The 16,169-nt window shown below is 36.9% G+C and overlaps 1 protein-coding gene across 1 annotated transcript; it reads right to left on the reverse strand.

Annotated features, from left to right (window-relative positions):
• Positions 1-3,327: 3,327 nt before the first annotated feature.
• Positions 3,328-14,249, reverse strand: LOC125665739 (sperm receptor for egg jelly-like). Its single transcript, XM_048898545.2, has 7 exons — positions 13,964-14,249; positions 10,787-10,934; positions 10,355-10,587; positions 8,865-9,009; positions 6,960-7,195; positions 6,600-6,811; positions 3,328-3,825 (listed from the first exon to the last, which is right to left on the reverse strand). Exons 1-7 carry the CDS (start codon positions 14,031-14,033, stop codon positions 3,601-3,603), a joined length of 1,269 nt encoding a protein of 422 aa, XP_048754502.2. The 5' UTR covers positions 14,034-14,249; the 3' UTR covers positions 3,328-3,600.
• Positions 14,250-16,169: the final 1,920 nt, after the last annotated feature.

A 16,169-nucleotide genomic window follows, 5' to 3' on the forward strand; every position in this document is an offset into this window, starting at 1 on the left:
CAATGTCTTGCCTTGGCCAGCTGTTTCTCCCGATTTATCGCCGATCGAGCACGTCTGGGATGAAATGGAGCGACGTCTAAGCCGTTTACCAAATCAGCCAGTGTCATTGGCTGATTTAGGCCAGGCTTTAACCAACATCTGGAACAACATCCCTCAAGCATTTCTGAACACTTTAATGTCATCAATGAGGCGCCGTTGCCAAGCATGCGTGAATTCAAATGGTGGTCACACGCGTTATTAACTTTGTTAATTCAAGTTTGAATACCAGTGTCTTTCGAGTGTGCTGAAATTGACGCTATTTGACGTTAACATTAATGGATTATGAAATGTTGTAACGAATATATTTGTTAACAGTATTACAAAAAATAAAATTTGTTCATTGTTATTTTTTATTAATTTTTCATATATTAGATAATGCACAGTTTCTTTTTTCCGCTAGTATACATATGGGTATCGAAGACGTGAATGTGGCAAGGATTTCGATTTTCTTCAGTTTTGGAGAAAATTACGGGTTATTGAATTTGGTCAGTTTTGAGGAAAATTAATATTACATAGAGTTACATGATTGCACAATGTAATGATTTCATGTTTTTCAATGTTGCAAGAGGCCTACAGAAACGGTGATCTAGAAACTTAACTATGGCTGATACACAATTAGCTAGCAGCGGGTGATCTAGAAACTGTTGCTGATCATGTGACCCACAGAGGGTATATATACAGCTGCAGCCAGTCAGTAAGGTTTTTTTAAGCCAAGCGGAGGAAGAAGAAGCATTATAACGGTTAGTTTGGTCAGGTGGATTGCCTAATATTGGAGGCTTGCCACAGGTGGATTGCCTAATATAAATATTGGAGGCTTGCCACACTTCTTTGTTATATAGGACCATTTGTTTGGAGTCTGACCACAGTAGTGGCTAGCATTTTAGAGGTTGACCTCCTGGAGGTTCGCCTATTTATTTGTCATTCTTCCTCGGTTAGGGAAGGTGTAAGGCTTCAGAGGTTAGCAGTTCACTGTCCGTCCTGAATAAGGCATTAACACAGTAACTGCTGCTTCTGGAGTTGGACCACCTTTATTCGGCTAGGGCTTACCTCTTAGATAGTTGTTACTGCCTGAATAAGGCATATCTCTATCTAGAGGTGTATAAACTCATAAAGTAGTAATATAGGCCGACCAAGTGTGATTTTCCCCTAAGTAAGGGAAGGGTCTTATTTGTATATATTTGCAGACCAGTAGTTATATATTTAAATCACTTTAGAGAGGAAAACTGTATCATTTTGTTCAATCATTTTTACAGAGGAAAATTATTTACTTGTTGAATTAATTCAAAACCCCAGATCCTGGAATCAACCGGGTACGAACCCCCTTGACACGTTACACACAATATCAATTACAGAGTGTTTGCATGAGTATTGAAGTTCTGTAATTTTTTCAAAAAATTACAAGTTGATGACTGTAGGAAGTTTTGAGGAATTGTAACAGAGTTAGTTTGTCCTTCTAACTCCTCCAACAGCTAAGGTCTTTGAGAGAGAAAAAAAATTGATGTTCGACAAAATGGAACTTAGACAATTTTATCGAGCTTGAGCAAAACTAATCATCCTACAAGCAGCTTGGTTCAGAAAAAAAAACCCGTTTCAAAGGTAAAAACTAAAAATTCATTAATTATCAAACTTAATTACAAATTCATCAAATATCACACACCCCTTGTAAGGACGATTTGTGCCAAGTTTGGTTCATTATACATTCACATATACAACTTTGATCCCTATTGTGTCCCCACCCTAATCCCTGGGGTCATGATTTTTACAAACTTGAATTTCCACTTTGTCAGGAAGCATCCATGTAAATTTTAGCATTTCTGGTCCAATTGTTATTAAGAAGAATTTTAAATGACCCCACCCTATTTTTGTGATTATCTCCCCTTTGAAGGTGGCATGGCCCTTCATTTGAACCAATTAACTTGAATCCCCGTTACCCAAGGATACTTTGTATCAAGTTTGGTTGAAATTGGCCCAGTGGTTCTGGAGAAGTTTTCCCTACATATCTGCATATGAAATTTTGATCCCCTGTTGTGGCCCTACCCTAACCCCGGGGGCCATAATCTGAACAATTTGAATTTACTCTATATAAGGAAGCTTTCAGGTAAATGTCCACTCTTCTGGCCCAGTGATTCTTAAGAAGATTTTAAAAGATTTTCTTTATATATTCGCATGTTTACATGTAACCGTTACCCCCTATTGTGGCCCCCACATATCCCGAGGGTCATGATTTTAATACGCTTGAATCCCCACTACTTCAGGAAGCTTTCATGTAAATTTCAGCTTTTCTGGCCCAGTGGTTCTTGAGTAGAAGATTTTTAAATGACCCCACCCTATTTTTGTAATTATCTCCCCTTTGAAGGGAGCATGGTCCTTCATTTTAACAAACTTGAATCCCCTTCACCAAAGGAGGATTTGTATCAAGTTTGATTGAAATTGGTTCTGTGGTTTTGGAGAGGAAGATGAAAATGTGTAAAGTTTACGACGATGACGGAAACGGACAAATTTTAATTAAAAAACTAACTTGAGCCTTTGGCTTAGGTGAGCTAAAACAGGCTACATAAGCTTGTGACGGTCGTATATCATGTACTGTTTCCGGTTTTCTTGTTTTAAAATGCCACTATTTTTTCACGATGTCTTAATTATCTCCCTTTTGAAAAGGGTGCGACCCTTTGCCGAACGCTGAATCCCCCTCACCCAAGGATGTTTTATGGCAAGTTTGGTTCTGGAGAAAATGTGGAAGATGTTAAAAGTTTACGGACAGACGCCATACAAATTGTGATCAGAAGAACTCGTTTGGGCTGTCTGCTCAAGTAAGCTAAATTTGAATTGGTTGTTTATTGTTTAAAGTCCTGCTGGATAATTTTTCACTCATGGAGATATCACCATTGCCGGTTAAGGGCTGCAAAGTTTAGGCCTATGCTCGGCGCTTATACTGCCTTTGAGCAGGGAGGGATCCTTAATCGAGCCACACCTGCTGTGATACGGGGCCTCGGTTTATGTGATCTTTTCGAAGGACCGCCCTATTTAGTCGCCTCTTACGACAAGCAAAAGGGGTACTGAGGACCTATTCTAACCAGGTTCCCCGAGGGAACTAAAATAGGGAGAAACGGTTCCATAACGTTCTCGTTGGAAGCTGATTTTCGGAAACTCCATTTCCTATTTTTTGTTAATTCAAAAGACACTAATCAAACCTTGTGGTTTTTGATAACAAGAAATTCATAAACTCTCGTTTCAGAGAGGGGGCGGTTACTAACTCGCTTTAGTTATCTGTATGTTCGTGATAAATGAAAATGTAATTCAAAATATTTATTACTGAAAACAAGCATTCAAACAGAAAGATTGGAATGTAATATAGGAGATTTGTGGCTGCTCTTCCATCTTCGTAAGATTAAGCTAGAGGCAACAACACATAAGGAGATGTGACTGCGTATTTTACTTAGTATAGATTGTCATAAAAAGTCTGTATAAATATGGTCTTTGGGAAATTATTTTTTCTGTCTCAGATTCCATGGTTTCTGAAACTACAATCTACGGCTGCAATAGGGATTTTGGCTCGTTGTATTGCTAAGCGATGTACGCGATTCCATGTGGTTTATCGGAGGTGGGCATGAACATCTGTTTTGGTTTCTCCTCCTCTTCCTCCTCTTCCATGTAGCGGTAGTCTTCTTTGTTTCTGATGCAACAGAACCACAGGAGACAAATGATGGTGGTCAGAAACCCAAAGGTGGAAAACCCGATAGCGAGGCCAATAACTCCAAATCGAGCTGGTGGTTGTGATTTTTCAAATGTCTGCAAATAATGAAACAAATTTTGTACACAACCATTCTTTTGGGGGATTGGACTGGGGACTTTCAGTTATCCAAATGCTTCGCCCTGGGTCCAATGATTCCATAGTAAGTTAAAGCTTTTTAACGTGTTTCATTATGAATGTCATCATAGGCATGATACATGTATTTATGTTATTGTTTTTGATTTTTTATATCAGCTAGATAAAATTCCTGAGCTCTTTGATAGAACGTTCGCTTTGTCTGGGAGAGATTTGCAATCTACTCCAGGCAGCAACAGGAATGCTTTGTTGAAATAAGGGATGATTTTTCCTTCACCAAGCTCTTTGTTTTAGAAGTGAAAGAACTGGTCTTTCAATATGACCTTAAAAACTGAAGCCCTATTCGACAATAGACACTGAAATGGTAAAGAACTCTTACAGCTAAATACTTCAGAGCGCCTGCATATACAGCATTTACGTAAAATTCTTGACAACTGAACGCGATGTCATCTTCTCTCGAATGGGACATTAAACATTAATTTTCGGTATATGGAATCTGCTAACTAATGAAAGGGGAAGATAACGAACAATGATCAATCTCTTAAGTCTTATAAGCGATACAAAACAGAGAGTTGGGCAAACACGGACCCCTGGACACACCAGAGGTGGGATCAGGTGCCTAGGAGGAGTAAGCATCCCCTGTCGACCGGTCACACCCGCCGTGAGCCCTATATCTTGATCAGGTAAACGGAGTAATCCGTAGTCAAAATCAGTGTGCCAAGAACGGCCTAACAATCGGCATGATACACGTCAGACAGCATTTGACCTAATGATAGGTTGTATTGGCAAATACTATTTATTTTCGCATTGGAAAAGACAATTTGACTTTAAGGGTTTCCTTCAAGTTATTATATTGATCACATTTAGGGCATCATTGATCGTTCAGTTCGGCATAATCATGTTATTCGATCCGCGGACTTAACAATATCGTTATAATATATTTATATGCATAAAGACATATGATTAAAGATAGTCGGCACACGGACTAACTAGTTACTAATACTTTTATATTTTTACCCATGTTAACTAATCATGTTATTTATTCCGTTTTTAAGTCACATTTACGGAATAAATGCTATCGTAAAGTCCGCAGATCGAATAACATGATTATGCCTGTTCCACTCATATGGAGATATCACCATTGCCGGTAAAGGGCTGTAAAATTTAGGCCTATGCTCATCGCTTACAGCCTATGAGCAGGGAGGGATCTTTATCATGCCACAACTGCTGTGACATTGGGCCTCGGTTTTTGTGGTGTTATTCGAAGGACCGCCCTATTTAGTCGCCTCTTACGACAACCCATCGTTGGAAACCCACGGGCGGTCGCACTACGTTTACCTCCCGTGGGACAAAACGTCGATATTTTCGCATAATTCATTAAATTGCATGACCTTACGTGACCTATCAAGGACCAATGTGAATCGCCGTTAAGTATTCCCGGAACTCAAAGTGTCAGCACTAATGGCGACGCCAATGAAAGTATGTGTGTGTTTTGTTGTGTACCACTATCAAAGATATATAGATGAAAACTCCAGATTTTACACCCAAAATGTCAGATCATATTGGCTAATACTTCACTTTCTTTCACATGTAACCCAACCAACCCCCCCCCCCCCGTAATATCAGCGAGATTTGTCGAGGCTGGATATTTTGACTGACGCCTCTTCCGAATCTCAGACCAGTGTAGCACAAAGTGATTCGGGAAATCTTGCCTAAACTTCGGCCGCTTGTTGCGATTAAAATGGGTTAAAATGAATTTCTTGTCCGCTTCAACTTTTCCCCTTAGATATCCTATTAACTCCCTTTCACAATGAAACATGCATTTCTTACCTTTACATGGTGTAATTCCCACAGTAAATTAAGTTGACTATTTTCGAAGCCGTTGCAAACAGCCACCATTTCATATTTACCTTCTCAATACCGAAGAGTTCCGATATACTATTTCATGACAGTTTGCACTACGATTGGAATTTACAGAACTTACTGATAGGCATTTACTTTGTACAAGCATTTAAGCATAAAAATTAAAAGCAATAAAACGAAACCTGTGTAACATTTAATCTATTTGAAGGCGTCCTAAACTATAGAAGTGTTGATAAGGTAATATGAAATGGTGGTCTTTTGCAATGGCTATATGAGTATAGAAATCTGTATCTGTATAGTGCGGCGCTTGGATGTGTACCTATGAATATCTTAATTCTAATAGAGACATTGGTGTTCACTATTTCTATGCACTTATTTGGTCAGTTTGATGTTCGGGTGATTCTTAAGTATCTTACCAAAGAGAATCTGAGATTTGCTATTTGTTTTTCTATCTCCAAATATGCTATAACAACCAATTGTACTTTCTGAGAAGTTCAAAATATCAATAGGTTAATGATTACGATGCAAAAAGAGAGCATGACTTGGAAACACTTAATTTTTCGCATGCGCATCGTTGTTTGTTGGTTTGTTTACGCGTTCTTCAAGAATGTTTCACTTAAATAGAGACGTCATCCTCTGAAAATGAAGTGTCAAACATTTTGACCTGGATGTACGACTCAAACCCGTAGCAATGATGATTTTATATCGTGTCAACGCGTACGATGATAAGAGACCTATGTATTACATCCGAAAGAAACCTGACTTTCACTTTCAATGTTGGATGCTTGGTGAAGGGATAGTAACTACTACTTGCACCAGACGTCTTGGGTTTATTTGATGATGTACAGGGATGTATTGTTATCATTCTTATCACCTTGCCATTAGCTCCAATTGCCTGCCCGTCATCGCTGTACTCTACAAACCACCATGGTTTAGTGGTAGTCGCTGGTTGAGTTGTAACGGTGGTCGGTGGTTGGGTGGTGGTAGTAGTTGTTGTTGTAGTAGTTGGTGTCGTGGTGGTAGTCGATGGTGTTGTTGTTGTTGTGGTGGTGGTGGTGGTTGTGGTGGTGGCTGATGTAAATTGGTCTGAAATAAAGCATAGCATTGTTCTCATTTACAGGATCTACAAAGAAATGTGACGAAAGTCTTGTCACAAAATAAATTCAAATTCGTATACGAAGTAAATAAAAAAATTCACAATGCCTCATGATTTCTTGCTTGTATATGTATTTACCTTGGCATAAGAAATTATAAGTATATGAACAACTTTTGTCCGCCCACTCGAATTGTCCTGAGCCAACAGACTGAAGACGGATACAAAAATCAGAGCCTGGATTATTGGGTTCATAATATATCCATGGATAGGTATTGTGAACGCTTCCATACACCCCGGAAATAACCGCAGTTCCGTCCTGGAAAACATACTGCCCTCCTGTTAGCGTCAAACCGAACCACACATCCCCCACAGTCCTGTGTAAACAAGTCTAGTACTAGTGACATACAGAAATTGTGTCGCATTGTAGGCTGTAATACATTTCTTCAATTCCTGTAACTTAAAGAGGTATGCTACACCAGAGAAATTTGATGTAAATGGAAAGTGGAGGATATGTACAACAATATTTTGAAGTTGGACATTTTCAGATTTACTTTATTTTGTCTAAAAATACAGTTTTAGTAGAAAGCAATCTGGGAAAAAAAATTTAAAACCCCTGCTGAACTCGAACCTGCGACCTATAGTTCAGCAGTCGGTATGTTAACCTACTGAGCTACTCGGCTAGGTAATCAAATCATTATGACGATGTAGAGTACCTCCTTAAACTGAAAAAGTGAAAATAACGAACAGCAGTGATCTCATAATTCCTATGAAGAATACAATTAAATTAAGAACAGGGCAAATACGGACCCTGGTCACACCAGAGGTGGGTGCTTAGGATGGTTAAGTATTCCCTGGGGTTTCATCAATCTCGTTTAAAGTTAGATTTCGTATTATAACGATCTAATCTACATATACGTACAACCTGTCATTAAATCAAATGCTGTCTGACGTGCTTCATACCAATTGTTAGGCCGTTCTTTACATACTGATTTTGACTACGGATTACTCCGTTTACCTGATCAAGATATAGGGCTCACGGTGGAATCAACTTATTTGTCAGTAGCCTAAATTTATTTATTGTATGATAGCGGGGAGAATACCAGAAGAATATGATATATCTAATCATCCGAGAGCAATCATGATGGATTATGGGATTTTTCTACAGTGATGAGATTACATATAGATATTTACATTTATCATTGATTTGTCAAAAATAAAATTTGGTTGTTTTTTTTGTTTTGTTTTTTGTTTGTTTTTTGTTTTTGTTTTGGTTTTTTTCATTTATTTTATTTCTCAATAAGAAGCATGGACCTTGGAACTTTGATTCCTTTGTATTACAAAATATAAATAAATGTGTCTAGAATTTTATACATTGTAACTGATTATAGTATACAAATTACTTTATGATTGCACCAATTAACCTACTTTGTATCCTTCTACTCAGAAAGATCGCGATCTTCATAATATCAGGCCGACATCTAATGTATCCCTCGCATCTCTCTACATATCGCATTTTAATAGATATAGGTGCAAGCGCCATATTAATGACCTTGACCTAAGAAAAATGTGATCAGATCTTCCACTCCAGGACAACAACTTTCTTTCAGTCCGTAACTTTAATTGAAGCACTAACCGGTACCGTATTTTTAACATAATCTATAAACCTATCTGTTTCCCATACAATTAACCATTGTCATATCGGAGGTATCAATTGAGATGGGGTACGACAAGAAGTGTTTAGTTTTGTCAGGAATTGTGTGAGAGTTATGGTTACATTAATTTGGGTGAGGTTAGAGTCGGCAAACTAAGTGAAGTACTGAAGTACGAGTAAATGGGTTAAGCTTAGTATTCAGGCGCGGCACAAGTTTTAATAAATTCATTCAGGTGGAATACGAGCATGTGACATAGGACTTACTCTGGATTTTGGTTTTTTATTGTGTGCATGTGTGTGTGTGTGTGTGTGTGTGTGTGTGTGTGTGTGTGTGTGAGAGAGAGAGAGAGAGAGAGAGAGAGAGAGAGAGAAAATCATGCCGGGATACAGACCCAGAATTTTGTTGTATGTTGATGTATTCTATGGCAGCTGCATTGATTTCGGCAGATTTCAGGGAAGCCAGTTTCATACCCAAGCCCTCGCAGGCGGAGTTGCCAGTAGCCCAGTTTCCAACAGACGCAGGGTTCATGTAAAATCCTGGAAAGGTAGTTTAAATTCAAATTCAATTTAGCTTTCTCAGGGTTTTTTTCCCCATAAACTGTGTAAATGTTTTCTGCTACGTTTTGTACGCTTCGAATGAATACAGGAATTAGCTCATTCATCATAGACTTGTTAACACTACCATGAATTAGGGTAGATTATACACTAGGTGGCGTTATCGCGAAGCAGAGTTCATATCACACTAGTTGGCGATATCATAAAAGAGTTCATATCATACACTAGGTGGCGTTATCTTGAAGCAGAGTTCATACCACACTAGGTGGCGAAATCGTGATTTAAGGTGGCTCACTTCACCCTGAAATAGTTTCTCAAATCAGTATGAACTGATTTAATCATAAAAGATATGATGATATATAATAAGTATATACATATGTATGTCAAAAAGGCAGAAAATATGCAAATTTGGATGAAACATGATTTTCAAAAACATTATTTCAACACATGTGAACAAAAGACTCTGCAAGATTTGAAGTTAAAATCTGCGTTTCACCAGTCCAATACTTTAACCAGTGAGCTACGATGATAGACAAACAAATCGATCAATACAAATAGTTTCACAAAACATTTAAATCGCCATCTTGTGACGTAGTGTCATAAAGAGTAGACCTCTATAAGCTTTAATGTAGTGAGTTACCTTAAGAGTTCATATCATACACTAGGTGGCGTTCTCGAGAATTAGAATTCCTATAATACACTAGGTGGCGTTAACGTGAAGCAGAGTTCATATCATACACTAGGTGAGGTTATCTTAAAGAAGAGTTTATGTCCAACACTAGGTGGCGTTATCATGAAGAAGAGTTTATGTCATACACTACAATGTAGGTGCGCTATCGTGAATTAGAAATCATACACTAGCTGACTTGTAACAGGAAGGGAAAAAATGTAACAGACCAGACCGGAAGTCGAACCCGGGCTCTATCTCCGTTAGGGTACAATACACTCTACCGACTGAGCTACTTGTCAGTTCCAGGGGCTGGTCTACGGAACCAAATGTAACAGGAAGGGAGTAAATGTAACGGACCAGACCGGGATTTGAATCTTGGCCAATCTCTAGTCAGGTGCTTTTCGGACTCAGCTATCTGACCACCTACAGCGTTATCATGAATTAATGTTCATGTCATGTTTTAACTAGATGGTGTCATCCCGAAGAGCTTTACGGCTTCAATAATGCGTATAGTATTAGTCCTAAAATTCTTCAAATTTTGGTTTTAATGATCCTCGATAAACGTACTATTACAATAAATTATATCCAATGTACGCTCTAGTTAAATGTGGAATTTTTTCAGTTAAATACTTATCTTAAAGCTCTGTTAGGACGCACCTTCACACAAGAAATCCTCGATCGCATCACAACTATGGTGTTTCCAATTTAAGCTCGCACCCCACTCCATTATAACACAGGCCTTAGTGACATCGTCCACGGGGGTGCTAGCATCCTTCCAAGGCGTGGTGTAAAATGCTCCCCAGGAAAGTGTAGTACCGTCAGTCCATTTGTACACCATAGTCGCCTGGTTGACGTCTCTGTCTAATCCTATCCACACGTTTTTACTTTTTCTGTGGCGAAAAGTGACATAGTTGTAATGATGAACTTGTTTCTCAAACATTGCATCCCGAATAAAGCCGCTTAAATCGTAATTACAGGTTTCATTTAGATAGTCTGGAAAAGTAAGTAAGAATCCTGATTATGATAATGGTGTTGGGGGTTAGAGGTACCGGACAATTTCATTGAATTAAATACTGTACATATACGTACCCCCACAGAGAATTGTAGGTATTGAGAAAATCTTTGCCTGCCTCCCACTCGGACTGGGTGTTGAATACGGCCAGCCGTAGTCCCATGGACTCGCACTGGGTTTTAGCCTGAGACACCGTCACATCCGTATTTTTACCATAATAGAAGCCTGTCAATGGCAATGGTAAAATCAGATAGAAACCTGCCAATGGTTAAATCAGATAGAAACCTGCCAATGGTTAAATCATATAGACACCTGTCAATGGTCAAATCAGATAGAAACCTGTCAATGGTCAAATCAGATAGACACCTGCCAATGGTTAAATCAGATAGACAACTGTCAATGGTCAAATCAAATAGAAGCCTGTCAATGGTTAAATCAGATAGAAACCTGTCAATGGTCAAATCAGATAGACACCTACCAATGGTCAAATCAGATAGAAACCTGTCAATGGTTGAATCAGATAGAAATCTGCCAATGGCTAAATCAGATAGAACCCTGCCAATGGTTAAATCAGATATATAGAAACCTGCTAATGGTCAAATCAGATAAATAGAAACCTGCCAACGGTTAAATCAGATATATAGAAAACTGCCAATGGTTAAATCAGATAGAAATCCGCCAATGGTTAAATCAGATAGAAACCTGCTAATGGTTAAATCAGATAAATAGAAATCTGCCAATGGTTAAATCAAATAGAAACCTGCCAATGGTCAAATCAGATAGAAACCTGCTAATGGTCAAATCAGATAGAAGCATGCCAATGGTTAAATCAGATAGGAACCTGCCAATGGTTAAATCATATAGAAACCTGCCAATGGTCAAATCAGATAGAACCCTACCAATGGTTAAATCAGATAGCAACCTGTCAATGGTTAAATCAGATATATAGAAACCTGCCAATGGTCAAATTAGATAGAAACCTGTCAATGGTTAAATCAGATAGAAACCTGCTAATGGTCAAATCAGATAGAAACCTGTCAATAGTTAAATCAGATAGAAACCTGCCAATGGTTAAATCAGATAGAAACCTGTCAATGGTTAAATCAGATAGAAACCTGCCAATGGTTAAATCAGATAGAAACCTGCCAATGGTTAAATCAGATAGAAACCTGTCAATTGTTAAATCAGATAGAAACCTGTCAATGGTTAAATCAGATAGAAACCTGCCAATGGTTAAATCAAATAGAAGCCTGCCAATGGTTAAATCAGATAGAAACCTGCTAATGGTCAAATCAGATAGAAACCTACCAATGGTTAAATCAGATAGAAACCTGCTGATGGTCAAATCAGATAAATAGAAACCTGCCAATGGTTAAATCAGATATATAGACACCTGCTAATGGTCAAATCAGATAAATACAAACCTGCCAACGGTTAAATCAGATATATAGAAACCTGCCAATGGTTAAATCAGTCATATAGAAACCTGCTAATGGTCAAATCGGATAAATAGAAACCTGCCAACGGTTAAATCAGATATATAGAAAACTGCCAATGGTTAAATCAGATAGAAATCCGCCAATGGTTAAATCAGATAGAAACCTGCTAATGGTTAAATCAGATAGAAACCTGCCAATGGTCAAATCAGATAGAAACATGCCAATGGTTAAATCAGATAGAAGCCTGCCAATGGTTAAATTAGATAGAAACCTGCCAATGGTTAAATCAGATAGAAACCTGTCAATGGTTAAATCAGATAGAAACCTGACAATAGTTAAATCATATAGAAACCTGCCAATGGTTAAATCAGATAGAAACCTGCCAATGGTTAAATCAGATAGTAACCTGTCAATGGTTAAATCAGATAGAAACCTGCCAATGGTTAAATCATATAGAAACCTGCCAATGGTTAAATCAGATAGAAACCTGCCAATGGTCAAATCAGATAGAAACATGCCAATGGTTAAATCAGATAAAAGCCTGCCAATGGTTAAATCAGATAGAAACCTGCCAATGGTTAAATCAGATAGAACCCTACCAATGGTTAAATCAGATATATAGAAACCTGCTAATGGTCAAATCAGATATATAGAAACCTGCCAATGGTTAAATCATATAGAAACCTGCCAATGGTCAAATCATATAGAAACCTGCTAATGGTCAAATCAAATAGAAACCTGCCAATGGTTAAATCAGATATATAGAAACCTGCTAATGGTCAAATCAGATAGAAACCTGCTAATGGTCAAATCAGATAGAAACCTACCAATGGTTAAATCAGATAGAAACCTGCTAATGATCAAATCAGATAAATAGACACCTGTCAATGGTTAAATCAGATAGAAACCTGTCAATGGTTAAATCAGATAGAAACCTACCAATGGTTAAATCAGATAGAAACCTGCTAATGATCAAATCAGATATATAGAAACCTGCTAATGGTTAAATCAGATATATAGAAAACTGCTAATGGTTAAATCAGATAAATAGAAACCTGCCAACGGTTAGATCAGATATATAGAAAACTGCCAATGGTTAAATCAAATAGAAACCTGTCAATGGTTAAATCAGATATATAGAAAACTGCCAATGGTTAAATCAAGTAAATCTTACTTCGGTCTTTCATATTTTCAATTTAAGGTTGATCAATCCTCATGTGATGCCATATAGGTTTTGGCAAAGTTTTTTTTATCAAATTAAACTGCGCATGACAGAGATATATCTTTCGGGGGAATTTTATTCACTGCATAAAATAAAAATAGAAATTGGTAAACTATTACTACTGAAAAAGTTTATATTTTCCACAGATAATCAATCATTTATAATTGAAATTTTTTTATCAAGGGCAATAACTCCTATGCTGGTATTTCTTCTACTGCATGTCTATATTATACAATGAATTCCCCAATATCAATTTGTTTCTATTTTGTTTCATTTGTACTCAATGTTATTTTTCACATAATTGAACTTTCAAGTATTTCGAACTGCTATACACGCGAAAATATGGGAATTCTAGGGGAAAATTAATTAATGATGAAATGCAATAAATAAATAAATGCAATGAATAAAAAAAAAAATACAGAAAAAAATGAACACTAAAGACTAAAAGAATCATGTTCAAAAAATCGATTGCGTCACACCGAATTATATATATTATTATATTTTTTAATTTTCCGAAAATCAATCAATGAGAGCTATGTTATGATAAACAATTAAATCTAAAACTCGGGAGTACCGTGTACTGTGAAACCTACCTGATATTAACAGACATCTTATGACTAGGATTAAAGTTACAACCAATTCACGTATTCCCGACATCGCCATATCCCACTATTAAACAAACCTACTGGAATGGTACATTAATTTCCTCATCATTGATTTCCGTTATCTAAATTAAATTCTACAGTTAGCGTTTCTTTGGAGGCTTATATAATATTCTTATTATTTACAGGCTTTTGTAAGAATACAAATTGCTTTATTATTTCATGAAAATTAAAAGAAAGGGGAGAAAAATAATATACAAAGTCCTAAGCAAATTGGATATTGATTTCTATTCATTATACAAATTCTAAAGTACGGGTGAAATTGATTTTTGACAAAAGGAGAAATTCTATAGATGCATGGACTGAAGTCATTCCACCCCAAATTGGCAATGACATGAACAAACTCTATGACTTTGCCAGAATGGAAGTGGCCACCTTCTCCTAATTATTTCTCAGTGTTGTTCTGTGCCTTCTAAATTTTCTATTTGCCGTTTACTTTCTGTATAACACCATCATTAGCAGTTAATCTTTTCATATATTTGTAAAATTTATATTTCATTGAAATATTCATTTTATCCATACTTAGTCCTCTATTTACTTATTTACACTTTGTTCCTAAACTTTAACACCAGTATTTTATTTATTATTCAATGTAATCTTATTATTTATTTGTTTATATTTATTCATATTTTATTTTTCACCACAGTTCTACATTATTTAATAGATAGTCAGATACTTATCACAGGGCAAGATATTGTAGATATAAATTAAAATAAATATTAAATATAAATTTTACCCACCTGGCTATTGGACCAGATGATTAATCGGTATATCATTGCTTTTTTTTTCTGTAAGCGATCAACATGCGCTGGATTATATATGAAATTACATTTACAATATCTGTTTTACCATGCATACAAAATAGATTGTTAGATATACATGTACATGTCTATGGGAGAGAGCGTTCTACGTTTTAAGAACTTGTGCTCAATCCCTTTGTAAATTCAGTTACAATAAAAAAATTGTTCAAACCAACAAGAGGCCAAAGGGCTACATCGCTCACCTGAGTCACCTTGGCCCCAATTTTCTCTATATATATGTATGTAAAACTTTGATACCCTATTGTGGTACCATCCTACCCCCCACGTTCATGATTTTAACAAACTTAAATCTGCACTATGTCAGGAAGATTTCATGTAATTATATTTTTCTGGCTCAGTGGTTCTTAAGAAGATTTTTAAAGATTTTCCCTATATATTTGTATGTAAAACTTTGATACCCTATTGTGGTACCATCCTACATCCGGGGCCATGATTTTAACAAACTTAAATCTGCACTATGTCAGGAAGCTTTCATTCCTGGCCCTGTGGTTCTTGAGAAGACAATTTTCAAAGATTTTCCCTATATATATTTGTATATAAAACTGTGATCCCCTATTGTGGCTCCACTCTACCCCCGGGGTCACGATTTTAACAAATTGGAATCTGCACTATGTCAGGCAGCTTTCATGTAAATTACAGCTCTTCTGGCCCAGTGGTTCTTGAAAAGATTTTTAAATGACCCAATCCTATTTTGGCATTTTTTAAAAATTATCTCCCCTTTGAAGGATGCATTGGTCAAACTTGAGAGATCGTCCCCCAAGGATGCGTTTTTGCCAAGTTTGGTTGAAATTGGTCCAGTGGTTCTGGAGAAGAAGTCGAAAATGTGAAAAGTTTACAGACGATGGACAACAGGTGATCAGAAAAACTCACTAGAGCTTTCAGCTCAGGTGAGCTAAAATCTTCAAACCTCCAGATTTGAAATACTTATGATGACCCCTCATTAGAACGAGTTAATAAACCGCTTAATTATGTCGATTAGTTAACCCGTTCTTTGATTATGCCTTCGTCAAGCGTTCTGGACATTCGTTGAGAGCAGACTTTTACTTTATTGCCCCAAGTATCAACATGCACGTACCGTTTTTTACTCAGCTTTTGTATTATGGTTTTAATGCTAGTTTGCTTTTGGTCTTTTTTGTACATGTATTATTTCATTTCTATGTAAATATTCTATCGTCCTGAAGTAGGGACAGGTCTTCCCAAATATTTGACAATTTCATATTGTTCGTGTCGTTGGTTATTTTATGTGTTTATTCCTTATTTATTTGACCTCGTATCTATATTCAGATCCGACACTTTCGATCAATGTTGAGTGCCTT

This window comes from Ostrea edulis, chromosome 10 (genome assembly GCF_947568905.1).
Source record: "Ostrea edulis chromosome 10, xbOstEdul1.1, whole genome shotgun sequence".
Classification (NCBI taxonomy): domain Eukaryota; kingdom Metazoa; phylum Mollusca; class Bivalvia; order Ostreida; family Ostreidae; genus Ostrea; species Ostrea edulis.